Below are 27,979 nucleotides of genomic sequence, written 5' to 3'. Positions count from 1 at the left end.
GAGGCCACCAGGACTATCTCAGTGCTAGTCCCAGCAGTCCTGCCACGTGCCCTAGCCCACAGCTGAACTTTCTCCTCTCATCGTTAGTTACTGACTGTCCATACCAATTGTGTAGCACACATACCTGTTTGCTGTATAATACCACTGATGTACATATACTCAGGTATTTGTCATAGCTCTTTGACACTATTATAATAAACTTCTTGAGGAAAAAGATCATAATTGATACTTACGGTACCACCTCTCCCCCTCCCCCCCGTGGTGACTTCACTTGCTATGTCTTTAGCAATCATTTAGAAATATTTTTAACTGGTTATAACTATGCAGATTCAGGGAGAATTCGGGGAGAAGATATAGATACTGGTCTAGTGTTGAGCTCTGCTGTTTGAAATGTGGTTCATGGACCAGTGGCATCACCTGGGAACTCGTGAAAAATGCAACTGCAGCTGCCATCCCAGACTGATAAGAGAATCTGCGAGAATCTGCATTTTAATAAGATGTAGTGACAAATTCTTATACACACTGGTAGGGAAACTGGTGTGGACTCAGTACAGCGTAAAAGAACTTGCACTGAGCTACCAAAGAAGTTAGCTGGAGGAAGGGAAGATGGCACTTGAGTTTCGGCATGTGGTTCCTGTGCCCAGACCCAGCTTCACCCCTGCTCAGGCCCGCAGCCCAACGGAGCCCAGGCTCTTTGCATGTCTGGTAGGACAAGGCCAGGAAGCAATTCTACCTTTTGATCTGGAGCCCAGATGCATAAATCCTTCTTCCATAAGCTGCCATGGAGTTCAATTATAGGAAGGGCTTTGCAGATTTTATCTACCGGGTTGTTTTTCCAGGTTTTATAAATATTCTGACCTCCCAAAGATCCTGTTTATGCTCCCCATGTTTATCCAGCCCTAGGAATTTAGGATATTATTCAGTCTCTAATTCATTTCTCCCAGAACTCTAGATTTCCCCTCTAAGTTTTAGACAGCAATTGCTAAAATACTTTTCTAGCATAATTGAAAGCTAAAGCTGAAAAGGCACCTCCAACCCCAAACAGAAAGAACCTGCAACAAAGGGAGCAATGAGGACAGCACTATTGTTCCAAAGACCAGGTGTCAGGAAAAAGCTCCCAAAGGACAGAGCTGTTAGACAAAGGCACAGTCATATCCCAAAGGATGAAGACCAAACGGACCAATGAGCTCAAGGCCCAGTATCTTCCCTTTGTTAGAAATGTGCTCAATGCTTCAGTATTTCTTTCTCTAACTTTCCTGTAGGTAAGTGTAATGAGTGTCGCTATTTCAAAACAGCATGGTGCTAGTTCTCAGTGAGTCTTTTATTATTCTTAACTGCTTTATTGATATATAATTTACACACCATAAAGTTCACATTTCAGAAATGGAAGAGACCTTCATTCCATCCCCAACCTTAAAGCAACGCTTCATCACATTCACTGAAGGAATATAATACAGTTGTTTCTTAAATTTCCAGGAATATGGGACATCGTCACGACTCTCTGATAATACATCTAACATCTCAGCTTTCACCAGTGGAAAGAACATCTTGACAAAGTCCCCTCTCTTAAAATGGCAACTGTTACAGTAATGACCTCTAGAGTTCTGTGTCAGAGACGGCTGCCTGAAAACACCACGGCAGGTCCCTGTCATCTGCCTACTGTGTAGGAACTGCACGAGAAAGTGAACTTCATTTACTGAGGCCAAGCTGGAAATCACAAATTCTTATAAACTACTCTTCCTCCATTTTTTGGGTGGACCATTTTTCCACCAGGTGGCATCCTTTTTAGGGGCTGCTGGAGCCTGCATGAAGCCTCTATTTTTAACCTCAGGGATGGGAAGAGTACTTGGGTTTTTCTTTCAAAAAGGAAAACAGCAACTCACATGCTTTCACAGAACTTCCTCAGCGTGCTTGGCTTCTCCTGGTTGCATCTTTGTCGAAACCAGCGTTGAATGCTGCGAACATCCCAGTCCAGCTGCTTGGAGAGGCCTTCCAATCTCTTTTCATCAGGATGCTATGAAACAAGGCACCAGCAAAATCATTTTCATCTTCACTATAAACGCATCTGCCCTTGTCTAAATTGAGATCCCCCCCCCCAAAAATTTACTACCTGCTACTGAGATTTTCTGTATTTACTACTGAGGACCTAGACCCTCCATTAGTAGCACGGACATAAATAACCACTGAGGATTAAAAAATGTTACTCATTAGGAAACAACACTGAAACACATGAATCTTGCTCTAATGCCGGCACTTCTTATCAGCACAGAGATGCAGTGAAACAGACAACTGGCTGAGTCAGCTCCCTCAGCCTTCAAGGAAAGGAGTTAGGTTAGGATGAGTTTGCAAAGAGGCATCATTCAAAGGTTTCGCTTTCTCAGGAAAAAAAAAAAAATGCTAACCCAGTGATCACTCCTCAGGGTAACTTAGGGCAGACAAAAAAGCGGAGTAATCTCAACAGACCTCGCTTCAGCCTAAGGCACCAATTCTCCTACAAAACCTGTCTTCTCTTTCCTCCTGTTCTCACTGCTCTGCTGCTCACACATTCCTCTTCTATCCCTCTTCTTGGTCATTCCTTTTGACCAGATTCCCATCAGATTCCCATCAACTACACATAACTTGAAGACACCAACTTGGCAAACAGGGAAGGAACCCTCTTTCTGGCTCGCCATAGGATGATACCAGTCTGTCTCCCACTCATTTCTATGACATCAGGAGGCAACAGCCAGGTTCAAATGCTCACTCTAATCGCCTCTCAGCCTTGGTTCCCTCACCTGTCAGGGTTATTTACCAACTTAAATAGGACTGTGGTGGTGATGACCAAATGTAAACAACATGTCTAAGATTCCCTAAATACTCGTTTCTCCCCTTTCTTACCTCTCTCCCCTCTCTTGGAGCGCTTAAAGACCACCTGCCCGCAATTATGTGAACACGTCCTGCCGCACAACAAAACTCAGCAGAGTGAGGTCCGTTCCTTTATTTGTTCTATCCTTCCTTTACTATAAATGCCATGTTAGTGATCAGAGGAAATAACCAAAAATGGGATAGAGGAGGCAGGCGGAGTAGCCTCAACTTACAAAGGTGGGATGTACCTATGAGACCTTTTCAAAGCATCTCAAGCAATTCAAGATGTCAGAGACACAGGGAACACTGCAAGTGGCCTCGGTATTATGATGGAGGTTATAAATGTGCTGAGCTTCGGTTTGTGCCAGTCCTTTGCAACTTTCAGGGAGGTATGTACTTTGACCTGTTTTTTCTTTCAGTACTCATGATGCCATTCACACTCTCCTTGTATGTCTATCTTAATTAAAAAATAGGAAAGACAGAAAATTCACATCCTGCTGCATACCTTGGCTATACCATTTTCCTACAGGAATCAACTTTTAATTTCAATTTGTTTTCTCAGCTTATTGAATGGGTCAAACATTCACATGGTTCACCAGTTAACAACTGTGCAAAGTTCCGCCTTCCCATTTTATTCCTACTATTCTCCCCCTTCCTACCAGCTAACCAGTTATTATCAATTCCTTCTCCAGTTATTTTATGCAAATATAAGTAAATTTGAATGTGTACTCTCACATCTCTCTATGTCACACAAATGGCTGCATAGTACATGCATCATGCTGAACTCTGGGTGTTTTACTTTACAATGTATCTTGCAACATTACCATATCAAAACATAAAGAATGCTCTCTTTCTTTTGTGGAACTGTCGGGATATGCTATAATTTACTTATCCACTCTCTTGTTAGTAGACATTTAAGGTGCTTCTAGACTTCCACTACTACAAACAATGTTGTAATTAATCATCTTGTCATAGGTCATTAGGCATACACTGAGATAAATTCCTAGAAGCAAATGTTGGAGATCAAAGACCTATGCATTTGCAACTGCTTTAGATATTGAAAAGTTACCCTCACTAATAATTTTCCCAATTTATACTTTCACAAGCAAGAGTGCCCACAACATTTCCTAATGCCTCGCCAAAAGAGTACAGTATCCGATTTCTCAACTTTTTTTTCCAGTCTGATATAAACTCATGTCTCAGTATATTTTTAACTTGATTTCCTCTTTTTATGAAACAGGAAAAACCATTTATGCTTCTTTTTTATGAACAGTCTTTGTATCTATTGCATATTTTTTCTTGATCTTAGGTATTTTATTGATTTGTAGATTTCTTCATTTATTAGTTAGTACAGTTAAACCTGTGTCTATAACATAGGTTGCATACTTTGTACCAAGGTCTTTGTGTTTTAGAATTCATCATGGAGTTTTCTGCTTGTTTTTTATTTGAAGTTTTTAAAAAGCGTATTTGAATTTATCAGTTTCTTCTGTTATAACTTCTAAATATGGGGTCATAATAAGAAAAGCTACTCCAAATGTTCAAGAAATTAACGTAGGAAGAACTGGCATCTTTACCCAATTTGTCTTTTGTATCCTTCGACAGTTTGAAAATTTTCCTCACATCCCTTGCACATCCTTGTTACATTTATTCCTAGGGATAATATCTTTTCTGGTGTTGTTTGTGGTAATTTTCACTTGATTCCTTTACTTTTTCAAATAGGCAGTTAGATAATAGCATGTAACTAGAATGTAAGCTCTATAAATAAAAAGGAAATTTTTAGTATCTTTTTTCATCTAAAATATAGTAGGGACTCAATAAATTCATACACACACACACACACACAAATTGGTAAACTGTATTTTCCTAGAATAATTTCCATTTTACCCGTTTTTATATTTTCTTTGTCATATTAATAGAAATACATCCTTTTTATTTTCCTCCATTTCTGCAATTGTTGATTATTATGTTAATTATTGTGTTGTAAATTTGTGCTTTGTAAAATTGGGTTAGCTAACTTTCTACAGATAAAACTACTTTTGAATTGATTTTCAATTCTATAGCTTTGCTAACACAATTTCTTCATTTATTACTAATTTCTGCCTTCTGCTTGCCTTGATTTGTTTTGTGGTTCTTTTTCTAATGTTTAAGTAAGTGTTGAAATTTGAGCTTTCATCTGAGTACTGCTTTGGCACAGTACAAATGAGTGATGTCTTCATCCCCTCTGTTACCAAATATTCTGAATTTCTATTTTTATCCAAGAGTTGATTAAGAAAGTAAGGGATTTTCTGTTTTCTGACTTCTGGTATTACTAAGTTATGCCTATTTTTATTTTTTTTAAATTATTTATTTATTTATTTATTTGTCAGAGAGAGTTTGCAAGCACAAGCAGGGGGAGCCGCAAGCAGAGGAGAAGCAGTCTCCCCACAGAGCAAGGAGACTGATGCAGGACTCAATCCCAGCCACCGAGGGGTCCCAAGTTGTACTTATTTTTAAAATTTATTACAGTTGTGGGGCGCCTGGGTGGCTCAGTGGGTTAAAGCCTCTGCCTTAGGCTCGGGTCATGATCCCAGGGTCCTGGGATCGGGCCCCACATCGGGCTCTCTGCTCCGCGGGGAGCCTGCTTCCTCCTCTCTCTCTGCCTGCCTCTCTGCCTAGTTGTGATTTCTCTCTGTCAAATAAATAAAATATTAAAAAAAAATTTATTACATTTGTATATATATAATAAAGGTTATTTTTGTAAATATTTAACAAATATTTCAAAAGAAAGTGTGGTCTTTACATTCAAAATACAGGGTTCTAAATGTACCACTTAAATCTTCCTCATTAATTATGCCTCTTAGAATTTCTATCTCCTGTTTTACATTTTGTTCACTTAATCTGTCATGACCCAGAGGTAAATTAAAATGTCTTGCTATTAATATATTTCTTCTTTCATTCTTTTTTTGAGTATATGGATACATTGACAAGGCCTATTAGTCATAACCACTTTATCTTTATTATGAATTGTATCCTTTGGCAAGAAAAAGCCAATTCTTCTTTTCACTTAATCCTTTCTGGCCTGAATTCCACTTCTATGTAAAAATAAAAATGCTACTTTATTATTTGTATTTGTCTATATACTGTTACTCATACTTTTATTTTCAATATTTGTAATTACTTTTTCTGCAGGTGTCTCTTATCAGCTACGTGACCCAAAACTAAATTAGTTTTTATTAGATGAGCTGAATCCATTTACATATATTGATATAACTGATAAGTTTGTTTATAGTTGTCACATTAATTGTTAAGCTGTTTTGATTTAAAAAAAATTTTTTAATCTTGGCAAACCAAATATGGTTTGTTTGTTTTTTTTAAATATTTTATTTATTTATTTGAGAGAGAGACAGTGAGAGAGAGAGCATGAGTGAGGAGAAGGTCAGAGGGAGAAGCAGACTCCCCATGAGCTGGGAGCCGGAGGCGGGACTCGATCCCGGAACTCCAGGATCATGACCTGAGCTGAAGGCAGTTGTTCAACCAACTGAGCCACCCAGGCGCCCCCAAATATGATTTTATTTTACTTCCTTTTTGTGGGTAATTTTTGTTCTAGATGTTATCCATAATTGTAATATTCTTCTTCTGTTTGTTTTCAATCAATAATTCCATATGAGCAATATTTAAAATTAGCAAATTTCCTCTCCCCTCCCACCCAACATTAGACAATAATTTTTATCTCTTTCACAGTTTACTCTTGTATTGTTAAATATGCTTATACTTCTATTACTTGATTTGGCTGCTTAAACTGATTTGCTTTGACTCCCAGCTATTAGAGACTAAGCAATTAGTGAATTTATTCTACCTCCCGCCTTTTTCCCCCTCCTCATCTCAAATACTGTTAGTTGTATCACTCCTACACTGTGAGAGCATATAATGTTTACATTCTGTCCTGTCATCCTAACCCTCACATTTAACAGTGTAGATATTTTCAAACCTTAACAACACTCTAGTAAACTCTTCATTGGCTAAAATAAATGATTATAATAGTTTCTTCAAAAGGACTCATGAGAACAACTCCCCCAAATTTTTGCATGTTCAAATCTGTTTGTCTAGGAAGCCTGGGTATCTCAGTAGGTTAAGTGTCTGTCTTTGGCTCAGGTTATGATCCCAGGGGACAGAGAAATGATCCCGGGATCCTGGATCCTGGGATCAAATTCCGAATCCGGCTCCTTGCTCAGCGGGCAGTCGGCTTCTCCCTCTGCCTGCCACTCCCCCTGCTTGTGCTCCCAAATAAATAAAATCTTTAAAAACAAAACCTGTTTGTCTTTAACTGTTACAGAATAAAAACAATTTGCCTAAACATAAAATTCTTAGTTCACATTTTCCTTAAAAATGTTGGAAGTGTTGCTATAAAGAAGACCAAAGTCATGTTGATAGTTTTTCTTAAATAAATGATTTGATTTTTTGCTTGACTGCTCAAAGAATTCCTTCTTTTATTTTTCAAGTCCAGTAATTAAAACTTGTTTTAAAACTTCCATTTTTTACTACATATTCATTAACTTATTAAAATAAATTTCCATTTATTTTAGAAAAATTTTCTTGGGGATGCCTGGGTGGCTCAGTTGTTAGGCATCTGCCTTCGGCTCAGGTCATGATCCCGGGGTCCTGGGAACGAGCCCCACGTCAGGCTCCCTGCTTGGCGGGGAACCTGCTTCTCCCTTACCCACTCCCTCTGCTTGTATCCTCCTCTCACTGTGTCTCTCTCTGTCAAATAAATAAAATCTTTAAAAAATTTTTCTTGAATTATATCTTTCAATATTTATTCGCCTTTGCTTTTTCTTGAGGGATTCTAATAATGCAGATGCTGGATCTGCTTGAGCTATATTTCTGATTATTTTTAGCTTTTTGTTTCATTTAATTTCCTTTTTTTAAAGATTTAATTTATCTGACAGAGAGAGAGCACAAGCAGAGGGATCAGCAGAGGGAGAGGGAGAAGCATATGCCTATAATTTTTTAAATACAGGGTAACATACCAAAAATGGATGATGATGTGATTTCTCTGGATCATAAAACCTGGTTTCACAGCTGACATATTTTTTTTTTCCCGCAGTGGCTCAAGAATTGATTTGATTAGAAAAGTGAAGCTATTAGGATTATAGATATATGCCAATAATATGGCACGAGAACCCCCAAAATGTAATAAATATATAAATGAACAAATACACACACACACACACTAATTTATTTATACCAGATATACACAGAAACAAACATATGTTACCTCAAAAGGAAAGACTCTTAAAGAAAAAAAAAGGATTCAAATTCATCAGATAATTACAGAGATGAGAACTACACAGACACATCATGTGACCAGTGTGGTCACAAAGGGATGCATATTCAGGAAGACCTACACTTGGGGTTTCAAGTTCTATGGCTGTTATCTCAAAATTCTTAATAATTTTGTTGCAGGACTGGTATTTTGTATATGAAGTCCAGTGGGACAGAGGAACATGTGTCAGGAGCTCAGTCTTAGCTCATACACAGTCCTACCACTTCCCCTTGACAAGTTCTGGGGAACTCATTTCTCTGTCCCCTGGCTCCCCAAGCTCCCCAGCTTCCTCCCCCTTCCCACTCTGCCTAGTGATTACTGCCACCTCGGTGCAAGCATGAAAAGGGCAAGAGGTGGGTGTGCCTACTGCACAGTGTCTCAGTGTGGGACAAGGAGACAGCCATCTGCATCCTAGGCTGGCACGCCCCTGTGTATTTGGTGGGTCAATCAATAGGGACAGGTCTCTTCCTCACCCCAATCCAGGTACCAAGTGTGTCCTGGTGTAGATACTGCAATACACTTGGGAGTTACCTGTACTGTGGATTGGGGTAGTAGGCCCATGAAAAGGGGAGAAGCCTGTCTCAAATTCGCCACCCCTGGCCAGAGAAGCGTAGGCATGTGGGCTACCCCACATTTCGTTCTGCATTGGCCCCACAAATTATGTAGCCAGTCCGATACAGAGCATATTTTAACGGTTTTGGGTTTTGTTTTTTTTTTTAAGGACTTTATTTGACAGACAGAGATCACAAGTAGTCAGAGAGGCAGGCAGAGAGAGAGGGAGAAGCAGGCTCCCCGCTGAGCAGGGAGCCTGATGCGGGGCTCGATCCCAGGACTCTGGGATCATGACCTGAGCCGAAGGCAGAGGCTTTAACCCACTGAGCCACCCAGGTGCCCCTATTTTAACGGTTTTGAGAGTGCATCCCTACACATTTGAAAGATGGTAACCATGCCCTTCTCCAAAGGTGGCCTGGAATCATGGTCAAGACCAGGTTGTTGGGATGATCACTCAAACACACACAAAAACTGCTGAGACCCTCTGAGTGCTGCTCCTTCTATTCTGGTCACCTGACCCATTACTTTCTCATATCGGAAATAACCCTGGACAACTATAAAGAATTCAAGGAAAAACTGTTCCAAATTTTGCTGCACTTATGTTTAAAACATGAGGTTTCTGCTCTAATCACATAAAAATGCCCAACAGAATCACCTTGGAAAGTAAGAGAGTATGATTAAAATTAGCTAGAAGCAAATATTCTCTAGAGCAGTCAACCTGACTGCAAAATCCTTTTATTATGTTTATAGAGGAAATTTCTCCAGTAACCATAATAAACATAAAGCAAGGGAATAAAATGTCCACTGCAGAATTTCTAAAGGGATACATCACATTTGGGTAGAAAACTCATTTTATTATGCACTTAGAGTAGTTCCCAAAGTGAATACAAGTATATTATAGTCTCATTTTAAAAACCTGATAACTTCCTACACTTCTGCTTTTTCACAGGGAAAGAAGTGTCTCCTGCAGTAAATTGATATGTTACATGAAAACACAAATTTTTTCTTAGTATTTTCTTCCTTTAAGTACCATAAGATATGTGCCCCTTAGGGTTAGAACTTGGCAATCTAAAATCAGCCCATAAAACTCCAGAAGAAGAGTTCTTCGAAAAATCTCATACATTCTTCTCTTCTTCTCAGCAGAGATATGAAAAGCACCTAGTGCTTTCTTCTACTTCTCCAGGAAAATTAACATTTTTAAAAGAATATAGGAGAAAATCCTAGCAAATCTTGGCAGAAGACCATAAGATAAATAAAAATGTCTGGATAGCTGAATTAATAGTTTTCAGACAAGAGACAAGTAATACCAATGGTTAACAATACAAATACCAAAATAGGAATAAAACTTGCTTAACGCTGTCAAACCACATTTCAGAAGCCTGAGTAATTTTCCCAGAAAAATGATAAAGTGAAAATGAACCATTTACTATACAAACACACACCACTTCTCCTAGACTGTTACACCTCACCTGACCTTCTTTCTCATCTCCGCCAGAGTAAGATAAAGAGAGAGAGATGAGTAAGAAGATACTTGGGCACTGTGATGTGCTTCCTTTCCTTGGAAAACATTTTGCCTTGGACGGTTTGTGGCTTGGTCTTTCTCCTCCCTTCTTTGTTCTTAAGGCGCTATGAGCTGAGGGGCGCCAATCTTCCGCTTGCTCTGCTCCCTCTACACCTAGTTTGGACTTTAACTCACCACAGTGACGATCTCTTCCCCTACTTTCTCCACAGTGAATCTATACCTTAGCACTCTCCAGACCTGTCCTTCATTCTTTCATGTTGCAACACTTCGGTCCTCCATTTATTCCCTCACGTTTACATCTGCTAAGTATCGAAACTGCAGGAACATGAGGACAATGCGAGAAACAGATGGGCTCCTTTTCTCACACACAAAGATCACTGCATTTTTCACATACTGAAGGTCTGTGGCAACCCTGCATCAAACAGGTGTATCGGGGACTTTTTTTTTTTTTTTAATAGCATTTGCTCACTTTGTGTTTCTGTTTCATGGTTTGGTCATTCTGGCAATACTGCAAACATTTTCATTAGTATTTTATTTGAATTGCTGCACTCTCTTGACAAAACCTTAATGGATGAGAGGTTGCTTCTTATGAATGAACCAAGAAAGTGATTTCTTGAGATGGAATCTCTTCCTGGTGAAGACGCTGGGAATATCGTTGAAATGACAAGAAAAGATTTAGAGTATTACATAAAGTGAGTTGATAAAGCAGTGGGTGGGGCCTGAGAGGGCTGACTCCAATTTGAAAGAAGTTCAACAGCTGGTAAAATGCTAATGAAAGGCATCGCTACACGTGCCACCCATGCTACAGAGACATCGCTGGTGAACTCGTGAACGGAAGAATCAAACAATGCAGCAAACTTCATTAGTCTTATTTTAAGAAGTTGCCACAATCACCCCAAACTTCAGCAACCACCGCCCCAATCAGTCAGCACCCATCAACATGGAGACAAGAACTTCCACCCAGCAAAAAGGTCACAACTTGCTGAAAGCTCAGATGATGGTTGGCATTTTTTAGCTATATATATAGCTATAAGGTATTTCTTAATTTAGGTATCTACATGGTTTTTTTTTTACATACGATACTCTTGCTTACTTAACAGACTGCTATACAGTGGAAACACGACTTTTATATGCACTGGGAAACCAAAATATCCATCTGACTCGCCTTATTGTGGTATTTACTTTACTGCAGGGGTCTCTGACCAGACCCACGATATCTCCAAGGTGTTTATCCCTGTACATTCATTATGTTTCTCAGCTCTGCCCAGCCATCCCCACAAAATCCCATACAACTGTTATACGTCCTGCTACATGTCATGGGAGATTAAAAGAGGCACAGAATTAGACTGATCACTGTCCAATCTAGACTGTTCTTTACAGACAAGCTTCTACAATCAACGTGAGAGGAAACAAACAGGTCTCAAACACGTCCGCTTTTATTCAGCTTCTTCCCAGCTTAATTTCCAGCATGAGGCTGGACAATTAGTTCTCAAACCCAGGAGGAGAGAAGGGATTAAATAATTTCAGATTGAGAATGGTGGTCATGATAATTCATACCATACAAAAAGACAATCATACCTTTGTAATTGCAGTGAAGACCTTTTCCAGAATGGCATTTGGCTGGGCAATTTGTGGTCCATTGGCCTGTATGTTGAGGGCTATGGCACACGGTTTGGCTACAAATCTTAAAAAAAAAAACAAAAACAAAAACAAAAAACACAGTCAGAAGAAGTTACTCTTTCTACAACTGTTCTTAATATCACCAATTCATTACATAATACTCAGCTGTCTCCATAAAGTGCTGGGTGGACACTACCGGCACGCATACGTTGGTCACAGCAAAACTAATTTAACTTTTTTTCTCTCCTTTAGTCTTCCAGCAGTAACAGTAAAAAAGAAATCCTTTTAAAACATGTAAATCTCCTGATCCTTAAGTTCTGAGACTGAACAGGCAGAAAGACCACCAAATGACATACACCAAAGTACGTAAGTAAAATAGAGAAGCAAAACAAACCATCATTTTTAAATGATATAATTTATGTTTTTCTTACTAACATCTGGCTAGCAATTGTCATGGCTCATATATTTTTGCTGTGAGAAAGTATTTACTAACCATCTGATGACACATGGGAAATGTACCTTTGATCACCCCTACATCATAAAATTGGCCGTTTTGCTTCTATAATCAAAGCACACTATAGTCAGCCCCAATTCCTTACGGCGTCTTAAAATTCCTGCTTTGTGGTTATTTCTGTCTCTCTCATATGGAGTAATGAACAATGTCAGACAGCATGATGTCCCAGACAAGTTGAAAAGTCTGAAATGATTACGAGCATCTGCTGCACTGTTTTTATCCGAAGCGAATGACTATGTTAAGAAGAATGGGAAGACAGAGCTTCATTTCTGTTTGTGTTTGATATGCGAATGAGTAGGAAAGGGCATGGGCCCCCAAAGGTAGGGTGACATCTCTAAGGCTTTTTTTTTAATATACATTTACAACTTTAAGAGTTGTTTTAGCCTAAATGTTCCAGAAATAAGGTTTTGTGAATGTTCTTTTCAGGAGTGACATTTAACGTTTTCTACTAATACAAAATAATATACCAGATGAAAAGTATTACCCATATTAATTTAATGTTAGCCAAATCCAATAACTGATGAGTGTACAAAACAGATCATTAAGCTTCTTTGATACTAGCTGACAAGATTAAAGAATAGTAGACAAAGGAATTTTTTTTAGGTGGGACTAAAAAGTTTACATACATATACCACTTAATATCCTGCTGGGTCCTATTTCAAGTTAAAGAGAAGACATTTATTCAAACAGAAAAATGGAAGACTGTACATGCAAACCTAACTCAGGAAAGATATACACAGAAAGTGTGATATAATACCTGTTTTGCTGGGCTCTCTGGGACAAAGTTAGAAAGAAGGAGTGGTTACCCTTTCTTAGTATGTAAGTGTTCTAGAATCTGGAGTTTCCCCCAAACTTGCATTCTCAATTCTTTTTGTTCTAAGTTCTAAATATGTTCTAAGACATATTACCCATGCCCCTACATTCTTAAAGAAACATGTAATCTTCTTCACTCTGGGTCTTCACTATGAACAATAATCATGGGAACTATGGCTTATGAAAAGCTTATGGAAAAAAATGAGGTTTGATGGGTAATGCCCACAGAGGACAGTCCAGAACTTGTTTTCTTGACAAAGCTTCCTGCTTTGTGGTTTTCTGCCTCCTCATGATTGGAGTGTGAAAAGATACAAGGTCCAGCAAGAGTGGGAAAAAAGATAAAATGGCAAGATTAATTTGGTGTAAGGGCCAACATCAACTCATCATTGGTTGCTTTCTACTCTTCCCCGTCAGATTTCTCCCCTGCCTTCCCCTCATCTTCTCCATCCCACAACTTTTAAAATCTTGTTCAAATTTCCTTTCTGAATATGTCACCATCCTTTTAACAACCTTCTGTTCCAGTACATGGTCTTTTTTCCATCTTCTAAAGAGTTAGAGTTGAAATGCAGAGGATGATTGTTTCACCTCTGAATATACCATGGCAATGCTTATTTTCCTAACAGTATCCCTAAGTATAAGAAAATATAGACATTTTATTTTGCGTTTGTTCCCCAAAGACTTTGTGAATCACTGCTGGGCATTTTGTTTCTTCAGAGAGAGTACGAGACATCTAATAAAACCCATGACACAACTACCATAATTTTGTTACCTAGCATCATGGTTCATTAGAGAAAAGCTTTTTTTTGTTTGTTTTGGGGGGGGTTTTCTCCCCAATGCTGCCTCTAACAGAAATAAATTAACAAAAGCGGTCTTTCACAGGTTTGTAGAGACAGAGAGTTAGATGGAAGTGGGGGTAGGAGGCAAACCTACAAATACAATAGTTAAAAGGAAATATATACTTTCAAACTTTGATGATTACCTTTATAAGGAAATGCTCACCTAATTACTTTATCAAAGATAGCAACACTGCCTTCTCAAGATCAAACATCTAAAGTACTTTCATGTAGTAGAACATATGTGCAAGGGAACATAATAGGATAGGAGCTCTTAAAAAAACTAGTCTTGCAACTATCATATGATCTTCCTGATGTGAGGACATGGAGAAGCAACATGGGGGGCTAGGGGGATAGGAGAAGAATAAATGAAACAAGATGGGATTGAGAGGGAGACAAACCATAAATGACTCTTAATCTCACAAAACAAACTGGGGGTTGCTGGGGGGAGGTGGGATTGGGAGAGGGGGAGGGGGCTATGGACATTGGGGAGGGTATGTGCTATCGTGAGTGCTGTGAAGTGTGTAAACCTGGCGATTCACAGACCTGTACCCCTGGGGATAAAAATACATTATATGTTTATTAAAAAACTAAAAAAATTTGGAAGGGGAGGTGAACCATAAGAGACTATGGACTCTGAAAAACAACATGAGGGTTTTGAAGGGTCAGGGCTGGGAGGTTGGGGGAACAGGTGGTGGGTAATGGGGAGGGCACGTTTTGCATGGAGCACTGGGTGTTGTGCAAAAAGAATGAATACTGTTACACTGAAAAAATAAATAAAATGGAAAAAAAAAACTAGTCTTGGTTTAAAAGCAGAGAAAATACCTAAGACATTTCTACTTTTTGATTCTTTTTAACCACATGTATTTGTATTTTAAACAGGAATTGAACATCTCTGCACAGAGCACCAAAGTAAGCTCTGAGCTGTGGTGTGGCTAAAGGTACAACAAAACACAAGGGCGCCTGGGTGGCTCAGTGGGTTAAGCCTCTGCCTTCGGCTCAGGTCATGATCTTGGGGTCCTGGGATCGAGTCCCGCATCTGGCTCGCTGCTCAGCAGAGAGCCTGCTTCTCCTTCTCTCTCTCTCTCTCTGCCTACCTCTCTGCCTACTTGTGATCTCTCTCTCTCTGTTGGATAAATAAATGAAATCTTTAAAAAAAAAAAAAAGGTACAACAAAACACAAAGTGATTATTGCACTCAAAATGTTTACAGTATGTTAAAGGAAATTAATTTTTAAAAAAAATAAATGAATGTGTAGAGGGCAAATATCAGTTCTAACCAATTAACACCATGTAACCTTCAGTGCGGAACATGGTCAGAGACTTTTCAGTCCTTTCTGACTCTAGCATTTCCTGCACTTCCCAAAACAGCTGTAAGGCTGCAATGGAGGATACGTAAACCTAAGTATGGTGTAAATGTATAGAATTAAATCACACACACACACATGCACAAATGAGTATAAGCACACCTGGAGAACAAGTTCAACAGATTTTATAAATATCATTATCATTATTCTGGTTGTGACATTATACTACAGTTTTGTAAAATGTTACCATTGGGGGAAACTGGATTAAGAGTGCATGACCTCCCAGTGTATTACTTCTTAAAACTGCATGTGAATTTATAACTATCTCAATAAAGATTTCAGTTAAAAAATAATTAGAAAAATTCTCTTTTTACAGTATGGAGCTCCTCAAAAAGTTAAAAACAAAACTATCCTACAACCCAGTAATTACGAGGTATTTACCCAAAGAATACAAAAATAGTAATTCAAAGGGATACATGCACCCCAATGTTTTTAGGAGCATTATCTACAATAGCCAAATTATGGAAATAGCCCAAGTCAACTGATGAATGGGTAAAGAAGATGTATATTTACACAATGAAGTATAACCAGCCATAAAGAGGATTGAAACCTCACCATTTGCAGCAACATGGATGGAGCTAGAGATAGCATAATTCTAACTGAAATAACTCAATCAGAGAAAACAATACCGTATGATTTCACTCATATGTGGAATTCAAGAAACAAAATACATGAGCAAAGGAAAAAGAGAGGCAAACCAAGAAAACAGACTCTTAACTATAGAGAACTGATGGTTGCCAGAGGGGAGGTGGGTGGGGGGATGGGTCTAACAGGTCCTGGGGATTAAGGCATTCACTTGCTGTGATGAGCACCTGTGATGTACAGAAGTACTGTATCACTATACTGTACACCTGAAACTAATATAACACTGTAGATTAACTGGAATTTAAATAAAAACTTCAAAAAAAAAAAAAAAAGAAAAAGAGATAGAGCATAGAAAAAATGTGAAACTGTAGATTAATTATCTCTACTGCTGAAAAGACAAATTTTTTCCTATGGCTGTGGTTTTTTCTAATTTTTTAGTTTAAATTCAATTAATTAACATGTAATGTATTATTGGTTTCAAAGGTAGAATTCAGTGATTCGTCAGTCTTATATAATACCCAGGGCTCATTACATCACATGCCCTCCTTAATGTCCATCACCCAGTTACTCCACCCCGACCCCAGCAGCCCTGTTTGTTTTCTATGCTTAAAGGTATGGTTTGTCTCCATCTCTGGTTTTGTCTTGTTTTATTTTTTCCTCTCTTCCCCTACGATTCCCTGTTTTGTTTCTTAAATTCCACATATCAGTGAGATCATATGATAATTTTCTTTCTCTGACTCATTATCTCACTTAGCATAATACCCTCTAGTTCCATCCATGTTATTGCAAATGGCAAGATTTCATTTTTGATGGCTGTGTAATATTCCTGTGTGTGTGTGTGTGTGTGTGTGTGTGTGTGTGTGTGTGTGTGTACACACACATCTTCTTTATCCATTCATCTGCTGATGGACATCTTGGCTCTTTCCATAGTTTGGCTATTGTGGACATTGTTGCTAGAAACATTGGGGTGCAGGTGCCCCTTCAGATCACTACATTTGTATCTTTGGGGTAAATACCTAGTAGTGCAATTGCTGGGTCATAGGGTAGTTCTACTTTCAACTTTTTAAGGAACCTCCATGCTGTTTTCCAGAGTGGCTGTACTAGCTTGCATTCCCACCAATAGCGTAGGAGGGTTGCCCTGAAAAGACAACTTTAAAAAGGTAATAAGCAGGGCGCCTGGGTGGCTCAGTGGGTTAATCCTCTGCCTTCAGCTCAGGTCATGATCTCAGGGTCCTGGGATCGAGCCTCGCATTGGGCTCTCTGCTCAGCAGGGAGCCTACTTCCCCACTCTCTCTGCCTGCCTCTCTGCCTACTTGTGATCTCCCTCTCTCTGTGTCAAATAAAAAAATAAAATCTTTTAAAAAATAAATAAAATAAAAAGGTGATAAGCAGAATTTATTTTTTAATATTTTATTTATTTATTTGAGAGAGAGAGAGAGAACACGAGCAGGGGGGACAGGTAGAGGGAGAGGGAGAAGCAGACATCAGCAGGGACTCTAATGTGTAACTCAATCCAAGGACTCTGGGATCATGACCTGAGCCGAAGGCAGTTGCTTAACTGACTGGCCACCCAGGCACCCAGAGCAAAATTTCTTTCTTTAGCTTTAGTGCCTCATTGTGGGATTTGTCTATACCTTTATGTATCTTTGACTTGCTATAATAAATCCACAATTAGGAATAAAAGAAATTGTTTTCGATGTGACAGAATGAGGTTCTAATACACTGAATTTTCATCTTTAAAAACTCTGTACAACATACAAATCAACCCCTACCCCCCTTAACTAAACTACCTAGGGACTTAGGAGAATGAATAAGAGCAACTGGACTTTGAAAATGAGCCAAGGTAGGAGCAAGCAACCAGCAGAGAGTAAGTTCCCTGTCTATTTATTTATGTTTATTTTGCAGCTCTCCCCTGAGAACAGACACAGTCATAGCACCAGATGAGACACTGATAGCAAAACACACTCTCTTTCTAGCTGTAGGAACCAGAGGAAGGAACCTGGGAAAACCAGAGACTGACGAGGGAACCATGAAAGGGGAAAAGCCAGAGAAGCCAATTCCTGATTCTGTGTATAACCAAGCATGATTCTGGCTGACCTCTGAACTATGTACGTACAAGGTAAACTGAAAGCAGTCAGAAGCGAAGATTTAAAGAATCGAACTGAGGCCAAAGCCACTGTCCACTGAAGACACGACAGACTACAATTTGAACCCGACTAAGTAAATCCCCTGTAAACAAAAAACATCAACACTTTTCAGGGCAATATAAAAAAAAAAAAATCTAGAATCTCCACAATTTAACCTTCAAAACTCCAGGATACCATCTAATATGTTGATGCAAAGCAAAGTAAAATATGACCCACACTTCGAGGAAAACACATAGAAAGATATTCAGTGAACTTGAAGGTAGGTCAATAGAAACCATACAATCTGAAAAGAGGGGAAAAAAAACAGTGGAAAAACAAACACTTTGAGGACCTGTGGAACAATTTTGAAAGGCTAATATATGGGTAATTTGAGTTTTAGGGAAAAAGGGAGAAAGAGTGGGTAAGAAAAAGAAAATATTGGGAAAAAAATATAGTTTGCAACTTCCCAAATGTGATAAAAGATACACAGATTCAAAAAGCTCAAGAACCCCAAAAGGGTAAGTTTGAAACGAAGAAAACCTAGACAAATCATAGTCAATCTGATGAAAACCAAATATAAAGAGGAAACATTGAAAGTCATCAGACAAAAAAGGCACATTATATACAGGAAACAATTCAAGCTATATATACACTGGAATGACAACTATAAAATAAAACACATAATGGAATAAAATCTGAAAAATAAAAAAATCACTATGGTTTAGCAGAAGAATTTAGCATCATACTTCTTTTGTTGTTTCCTTTGTTGGGCAACAAAACTCAGGTGGACAAAGGTGGTGTAGTTCATAAAAATACAATGAACTTAGGGGTAAAAGAGAATTATGGACAGGGCCAAGACAATTACCAATTGTATAAAAGTCATGCTCTCCTAGAACTCAAGAAATGCTTATTAAGCACCAAAATTCTACTGAGCCTTCATTTCTGTAACTTTTGTGGACTTAAAAGTGGTGTACAGTACAGAAAGTATAAAAGTAACAAAAAGCACCTAATAATATTAAAAATCACCAGAAATGCTATCACCCAAAGATGAATATTTATTGGTATTTGAGCATTCTTTTGCTACTCTCCCCCATACAATTTATATATTTTTTATACCTTCTTACTGTATTTTTACAGTAAATTTTACAGAAATTTTTTTGATGGTTCTTCTTTTTTTTAATTTTTATTTATTTACTTTTTCAGCGTAACAGTATTCATCTTTTTAAATTTTTATTTATTTATTTTTTCAGCAATTTTACAGAAAATTTTACAGAAAAATTAGATCAGGGGCACCTGGGTGGCTCAGTGGTTTAAGCCTCTGCCTTTAGCTCAGGTCATGATCTCAGGGTCCTGGGATCAAGCCCCGCATCAGGCTCTCTGCTCAGCAGGGAGCCTGCTTCCCTCTCTCTCTCTGCCTGCCTCTCTGCCTGCTTGTGATCTCTGTCTGTCAAGTAAATAAATAAAATCTTAAAAAAAAAAAAATTAGATCACACTGTATATATTTAGTAATATTCTTTATTTTCCTTTTCTGAATGTCTCCCAAGAAATTACATATCCTTGTATAACATGGTATTCAGTGGTAACAGAGATCTAAGTGTTCTTACTTTTTGCTGTTGTGAAGACGCTCTCAGGAAATAGCCATTAGACCCTTTCTGACAGTACAAAACTCTGGTCAAAGTCCAATTACCACAATACAGACTCAAGCAAAGATGAATCTGAATGATTAAATTATTCATGTCATCAGGGATAATTAGCCATTGTTCCATGTTCTTGATCTTTACCACTTGAATTGTGGATCACCCTTGGTAATATTTCCAAAGCTTCAAATAAATCAGTCATAAAGTTTTGACTAGACTCTTCCATATCCTGAATTTTTGTATTTTTTAAGATTTTTGATGGTCAGTAGAAAAAATGGGCAAAAGATGCAAAATAGGCAATCACTGAAAACAGAAATATCAATAAACATATAAAGAGACATTCAACAACACCAGGAAACTGCAACAATACCATTTTACAACTTACAGGCTGGGTCTGATAATGTAAAATATGGCCAAGGATTTGGAGAAACAAGAATGCCAATAAACTGCTCATGGTAATTAAAGAAACTTGTAACAATGACCAATAAACATGAAAAGATGATCCTCCACACTCAGTTTCAAAAACTGACATCAAAACACCATGTCATTTTTACCTATAATATCTGCAAATTTTTTAAATTCCAGTTAAATTTCAAAGCTAGTAAGAGTAAAGAAAAACAGGTACTCTGATAAACTGCTGACAGGTGTCCAAACTGGTACTATCTTAGAAATGCAATTTACCCATACTTAACATTATTAAAATGCCTAAGACCTCGTGGGCATTACTAGTTACACATCCTGCTAGAAATTTACCCTACAGATATACTGGCATTTTTTAAAGTAAAGTTTATTGAAGTGTTGCTTGAAATAACAAAAAAGGCAGGAAACAAATATTTATCCAAAGGATACACAGGAAATATAGCACATCCATACAATGGAATTCTATAAGTTTTGGTAAAATGAGGTAGATTTGTGGTGCTTCAAGACATAATAGTTAAATGTAAAACGCAAGATACACAACAAGTATTATCATATTTGTTTACTTGAAAAACACTTTTATACAGTACTATTATGCCATACTTTTCCTATTAAGGTAGTCCCAAAGATGCATGCATAAATTTTTCTTTTAGTTTAATTTTCATTCCTCCAAACCAGCCTTTGTATTGAATAGTTATTTTCATGTCTTCAAAGTCTATGTTTTCATATATTTCTATATCTACATCATAATAATCAGGCTTCTTGGGCACCTGGGTAGCTCAGTCATTAGGCGTCTGCCTTCAGCTTGTGTCATGATCCCAGGGCCCTGGGATGGAGCCCTGCATTGATGGGAAACCTGCTTCTCTCTCTCCCACTCCCCTTGCTAGTGTTCTCTCTCACTGTATCTTTCTCTGTTAAATAAATAATATTTTTTTTAAAAGTAAAAAAAAAAACCAAACACTTTTATTAGGGAGAATAGTGAAAAGTTATTAATGGTGATAATCTTTTAGGGGTTAATAAGATTGGTTTGCATTTTATACCTCTCTATATTGTTTAAATTTGTATGTATGTTTGCTTTATATTTACTTTGAGGGTAAGTAACATTTAAATGCCTTCAATCAATATTTAATAACTAAAAAATGCTCAGAGGCAAAAGGTAAAGCAATGTTTATCTGATAAGTATTTATTGATACATATAAATTTCTGACATATAAAAGAAACTGAAAATATACTAAAAGGTTAATCATGCCTACTGCCAGGTAAAAAGATTGTGGCTTACTTCAACATTCTTTTTTATGCTTTTCTATATTTTTCTACATCTTAAAATGAGATTTCAAATATCAAAAGTAAAAAATAAAAATCTTTAAAAATAGAGATGAACAGAATGGTTTCTATGCCAGGTAAGACTCAAAACCTTAATGACACAAAAACTGAATGTGGAAAGCCCTGAGGCAGCTGCATACCAGCTAATTCCATAGAGTTCTTCAAGCAAAGGGCTCCATTGTGACTGAGACAAGGAAGAGAACAGTAGGTGGAATAAAAATAAAATGCCATTTCAGTACCTTGTCCAGTAGACAAAGGATGAAACTCAAGTCAATGGGGGCACCAAAAGATAGAAAACTATGAAACTGCTTGAAATTACTTCAAGAAAAATGTTACCAACACTTACTAAGTATACTGAGAATTCCGAGATGCCACAGGAAGAAAGTTGCTTCTGCCCATGCCTGGAGACACTATGGAATTTCTCTATTTCCTCATCTATATAATGAAAGCCATAATTAGACTCCTTCTCATATCTAAGTCATTGACATCTTGAGACCAACTGGAAAGGGGACACTACAGAATTTCTCTATTTCCTCATCTATATAATGAAAGCCATAATTAGACTCTTTCTCATGCTGGAAAATATATCTAAGTCATTGACATCTTGAGACCAGCTGGAAAGGAGCAGAGATGGGAGAGGATGGCACACAGGGTATGCGTGCAGAAGACAATTTTCTAGCATCACACAGTAGAAAGGAAAATTCCTTTAGAACAAACCAATATCCAATCCATATCTCTAGTGAATTTGCTCTGAGCATGAAATCTTGGAAAGCTGCTTAGTATTTCTAAACCTTGGTAACCGCATTTATAAAATGGAGACAAAACCGACTTGGCAAATTTTGTGTGAACTGAAAGAATGATTATAAACCTCATATCACAGGGCTCAACTGGCTAGTCTGAAATTGTCATTATAAGAAGCATACGTTTTATACATTAGGAGGATCTCTAGTCGGTGCTGACTGGTAACCTGCAATGGGAAATGGCAAAAATTCATAAAAGAGCCGGAAAACTAAAGAGCCTCTTATGTCCCTTGGTTCAGCCTTCTTTCTCCAAGCCAGATTTCTTCTCTAAAGACATCATTCAGAAACTTCCTTCGGGTATGAAACTCTCCTGTACATTTCTTCGCAATTTCCTGTGACTCTATAATTATTTCAAAATAAAAAGGGAGAAAAAAAAGAAAAATCTTCCTTTGGTATCCTATTTTAGTTTTTCATCATGTTTGACTCAAAATATTCTTCCTGCATAATTTTTTCTTGCTGAAATGTAAACCCATTTCCTCTTTTCTCAGCCCTCTGGAGAGATGGGTCAAAACCTCCTCAAATCCCCGAAAACACTGATTAAGCCATTTTGCATTCTTCTCTCTTCAAGAATAAACAGGCTGGATCCCATAAGTCTTTCCTTATCCATCTTTTTCTAACTTTGAATTTTTGTTTTTCTAGACCTTTAAGGATTCTTTTCTGAATCTAACTTATCCTATTCTTTAAGGAAATAAAGAGACTCTCAGACAATGGCTGCTTTTATTCATAAATAATCACTGGCAGAGACTTCGTTGGTTTTAAAAAAAATCACAAGAACCATCCTAAAAGTTACAGCCAAATCATAAATAGCTGTGGTAAAGGGACCTGCCCATCGAGTCCACACCAACCTCGGCAGAGGTGCAGATCAGAAACTGGAAGGCCAGCAGGTGCCACTGGCTGCGAACTGAGATCCTTGGAAAGCCCAAGCTGACCTGAGAAATGTCAAAACTGCCTCTCCTTGGTACATATTTCCAGAATTCTGAAAACAAAAACTCTGGACATCAGACATTTATTTCATCATGAGCTCACTGCAACTATTCAAGAAGCACAGTATCAAGCCTTTAAAGATAAAGTTCGTAAAAAGTCCTGTCTTAATTAAAAATATGCCCCTGTATTTTGCATAAAATAATAAAAGGCATTAGAGATATCGATAAGGAAAACTGTATAGTGTGTATTTACATATGAAAATAACTTTGTAGTCAGGAAAGTCCTTAATATGGTACACTAGGCTGATATTTTCATTCTGATACTGATAAAATCACCAAACTGTCAATTCCTCTTTTGGGAATATTGCCCACATATGAGTAAGGTGTTATTTTTCACCTGCACTTCTTCGTACATTAAGAATGATACTCTGTGGACCTCCCATGGAGGGATACAACTGCCCCCTCACAAATCTGTCACTCCATCGCTCTGTCTCTTTACCTCACTGACTGCAATTTCGGCAATTCCATCTCTAACTGCTGATTCCAGCACAGGCTGTCAGCTTTTGACACATCTCACCAATCAAGAGCTCGGCCAGAGAGCCTCGTGATTCCCTGCAACTGTACCCCTCAGCACTCAAACGGATACATTCCTTGTCACTGTCCTCTCTGTGATGGGGGTCTAAGTACCCCTGATCACTCATCTTCCTTAGATGACTTGTTGAGCAAATAGAACTGCAAGCAGCCAGCCTTCAAGGTCTTACAGGACCTTGTCTCTGGTAGATCTGTCTCAAGACTGGCTCTAAGCCAAATGGGAGATTCTGAAGAGTTCCAAGCCGCCTTCTACGCATTAATCCTTTCATTCTACTCCGTCTGCCAGATGCCTTATAGTGCGCCATGGGCTTTCACCCTTCATCTCAGTCACCATCCCAAATGTCTCTAAGGGAGAAGCAAACTGCTTTTGCCGCTGTTTTACAGAAGAAGACTTCAGTATTTCCATGACTTGAATCGTACACTAAGGGGTTAGAGGTGCAGGCCAGCACACACCTCTCTTCTTCTCACCCAACATCTCTGACTGGTTACAGCTGGTTACACACACATCATGGGTCTTTTGGCCTAGATATCAATGCCACAGAATTGGCCACTGGTGCCTCAAACCCACAAAATCTGGTCATCGATCACCAACAGATGATGCCTGGTTTTACTTCTGATCTACCACTGAAGATTTCTGGGAACATGTGCAGGTAAACCAGGATAGCATCCTTTAGTTTGATGGTGGATAGCTAATAGCACGATGGCTTTACGGAATTTGAAAACAGAACCAGCAATTCACGAAGGAGAGTTTCATAAAAGTTTTGATTTAAGCTCGTGATCAACCACCATCCTAAACTTCCACCAGAAGAATCTGAAGTCTAACACAAATTTCAACACCACTTACATATCATGTGTCTATTTCACTGTGAAGAACAGACAGAACGAGACAGAATGAAGGGTAGCATCATTCACACACTGACAGTAATAAAGATTAAGAAAACAGACTCTTGGAGTACCTGGGTGGCTATGTCGGGTAAGAGTCCAACTCTTGGTTTTGGCTCGGGTTGTGATCTCATCCTTGTGCGATCAATCTGTGCACCAGGTTCTGAGTTCAGCATGGAGTCTGCTTGAGACTCTGTCCCTCCGCCCCTTCCCCTGTGTGTGTGTGCACTCTTTCTCTCACTCTCTCAAATAAAGAAATTTTGGAAGGGAGGGGGGAAGGAAGGGTGAAGAGAGGGAGGGAGGGAGGAAAGAAGGGATGGAAGGAGGAGCAGGGGAGGGAAGGAAGGAAGGCAGGAGAGAAAGAAAGAAAGATGGATGACTCCCGACCTCAGCAAAATCAGTCTACTATAAAATGGCAAAAGCTGAATGGCCACATGTGTAACACACTAAGCACAGTGCAGGACAGAACAGATACTCAGTGACTGGTCTCCATCACCTCCCAGAGCCCCTGCCCATTGTCAGCAAACTCCTTCACCCAAAGACCAAGTCTAATGACAGCATTACAGTACTGGATCATCCTAACAGTTTAATTCAAGGCCTATTTTTTTTTAAAAAACAATTACTCTTAATTCTCTTAACTTCATTTGACCTTGTAATTAGTATTACCTAAGAACTGTAGAGGTGAGAAAACTGAGACCCAGAGAGTGTCGTTCCCAAACCTAGAGTCAGAACTGATGCTAGGACACACAGCTCCTCTCCAGTGGCCACCATTTCGTGTTCTGTTTCTCATACTTACCATGCTATCCCAGGACTGAATTGTGCCATGAAAATGTGAACCTACCAGATCTGTTTGCAAATCCCTCAAGTCCTTCCATGAGTTCCGCCCACCTGCCTTAGGTCAGCGACGGACAGAGTGTGTCTCAGGCAGTGTGTGTTCATGCTGCACTCGCCAGAGCTCAGACGTTCTCCCTAAGAGGGTGTGTATCTGTGAAGCTCGAGTCAGAAGGACAGAAACCACAAGCTATTTTATTAGAGAAAGTTCACTCTAAGGAACTAGTTATATTGGTATAGGAGTACTAGAAGACACAAAGGCAACCCTGAGATGTCACAGAGGAAGCAACAACAGTCAGCAGCGCCAGGGGTATGGGAACAGAGAGTATAGGTTGGGGGTGGTGACCCAGATCCCCAAGGAAGCGGCAGCTCCCACTGGGACTGATGTCCTGTAGGGGGCACAACGTAGCTACTTCTGGGAATGCCCGACAAAGTCAGAAGCCACAATCAATTTCTGAAAACAAACCATCTCTACTGGGGGGGAGGGGAGGGACTGCTGCTGAGGTGACACTTGCAGGAAAGGAGGTAAACAGGATAAGCATGTCTGGTCTCCCTCCTCCAGCCATGCCACCTCCCTCCAGCGTACTAGCACAAATTACAGGGAGAAAGCTGGCAAAGGGGAAGTGCGGTTTTTAGAGCCTCAGTCCCAACACCATAAATATAATGAGAAGGGTGGGTTTGTAGTTGAGAGATGATGGCTCCATTATCAGCACAGAGTGTTCTTCACGTGTTCAAAATCTTCCATCTGAGGACGCTCCTGCCAACTGGACGTCATGGTCATTGGATTTCTTAGCACAGCTGATACAAGGTCTGTGGGTGGCTGCTGCGTAGGAAACTAAAGAGGCGCTGACTGGCCAGGACAGTTTTTTTTCTTGCTCTCCTACTCAAAACCCTCTGCTGTCACCCCACTGGTACATGATGTGGAAACATCTGCATTCCAAAGAATTGGCTGTTTATTTTAAGAAGTCTCATCATATAGAAAGAAGCTGAGCGGCTCTGGAGACAGGCTATCCTGATTGGACCACTTACTAGCTGGGAGCTAGGAGGAGAATTATTTCACCACCCTGAGTCGGTTTTCCTGTGATGAAATCAAACCACCTGGACCAGACTTATACAGGACTTGTGTAGGAATTAAATAAAACGTTAATGTAAAGTGCTCGGCACACAGGTGGGCAAATGCTGTTTTCATTCCCTTTGTGTGAGAAGAACACACATCAAAAGGTCAAAGAGCTATTACTCATCTGCTTTCCTTTTTTGAGGTCTTCATCGTGTCACTTTCAGTTGGTCTAAGATCTGCACATGATTCTGTGAGAATATCCCCTTACTGCCAGAAAACCTGAACCTAAAAAGCAACGGAAGCTCACAAGATGAGAAACAAAGCTCAAATAAGGGGTGGAGAGACTACTCTGAAGGCAGCAAAGGCAAAACACAGCTTAGTCACACAGAGTAAACAGGAGAAGATGGAAGAAAAATGCACTCGGCACTTGAGGAGGAAACAAGCATTTCCCCATGAGAGATGTTTCCAGTTTCTTAATGCAACCTTGTATTATGCAAGCGATGGATACAGATTGTTATTTTTTTAAAAGGTTAGCAATTTCTTGATGTACTATGAGCCTTCTATGACCACAACCCCCGTGGCATCATGAGAAAGCCCAGTGAGTGAGATTAATGGTATTAAACCCTCAAAATTCTTCAATGGGAGCATTTATGAGAAATAACCAAATCTGCAAGTAAATATCAGAGCTCAATTAAATAAAAGAACATGAAGGTTATTTCCATTTAAAGCTCAGTAGTAGATTCAACCAATTAGGTATTTTCCTGAGGGGCAAAGCTTATAGAGTGAGTTAAATGAGTTCTTACTTAAAGAAGGGTCATAAAATATTAGTAACTCTGGTATGACAATTGTAATAAAAGGGTGTTTTACCATGAAAAAGAAACCAATCTTTTAAGCAAAAGTCAACTTTCTCATTGTTTCCTTTGGGGATTTTCAAAATAAAATTATTTCAGGGGAGCTCAGAGTGACATCCTCTGGTCTAACTGCCCCCTGGATGTTGAAATTTTCCTCAGGCCTCGTCATTCCTGATGAGCTAAATCTTTAGCCCTGTTACTCAAGCACCATGCACCAGTCATTGGTGTTGCCCAGGAAAAGTTAAAAATGCAGAACCCCAGGCCCAACCCCAGACCGACTGAATCAGATTTTGTATTTTAACAGAAATCCCCAAATGATTCCTATGCACAAATGATTCCTAGTTTGATCAGCATGTTTTAGCCCAGTGCTTCTCAGACTGTGGTCCCCAGACTAGCCGCTTAGAGAGATCATTAAAAATGCAAATTAGGGGGCCTCACCCCAGCCCTACCAAATCTTCAGCTGTGAGGGTGGGGTCTAGCAATCTGGGTCTTAACAGGCCCTCCAGGTAATTCTGATGCAGGCTGCAGCCTAAGAACCACTCACTGCATTAGTTAGACTTGAACAGACCAGTCTTAAAGAATGAAGGAAT

At 39.0% G+C, this 27,979-nt stretch overlaps 1 protein-coding gene across 2 annotated transcripts in view; it reads right to left on the bottom strand.

Moving 5' to 3' along the window:
- Positions 1-27,979, bottom strand: part of CERS6 (ceramide synthase 6) — a 317,644-nt gene that overhangs the window by 218,271 nt on the left and 71,394 nt on the right. For both annotated transcript variants that reach the window (XM_046019311.1, XM_046019312.1), the window contains exons 2-3: positions 11,799-11,904; positions 1,884-2,014 (exon numbers count right to left, since the gene is read on the bottom strand). In XM_046019311.1, coding sequence (XP_045875267.1) covers positions 1,884-2,014; positions 11,799-11,904 — 237 coding nt within the window. The remainder of the gene's footprint in view (positions 1-1,883; positions 2,015-11,798; positions 11,905-27,979) is intronic.

Source organism: Meles meles, chromosome 9, assembly GCF_922984935.1.
Source record: "Meles meles chromosome 9, mMelMel3.1 paternal haplotype, whole genome shotgun sequence".
NCBI lineage: Eukaryota > Metazoa > Chordata > Mammalia > Carnivora > Mustelidae > Meles > Meles meles.
The sequence above is the reverse complement of the archived record's forward strand: the minus strand, read 5'-3'. Positions and strand labels throughout refer to the sequence as shown.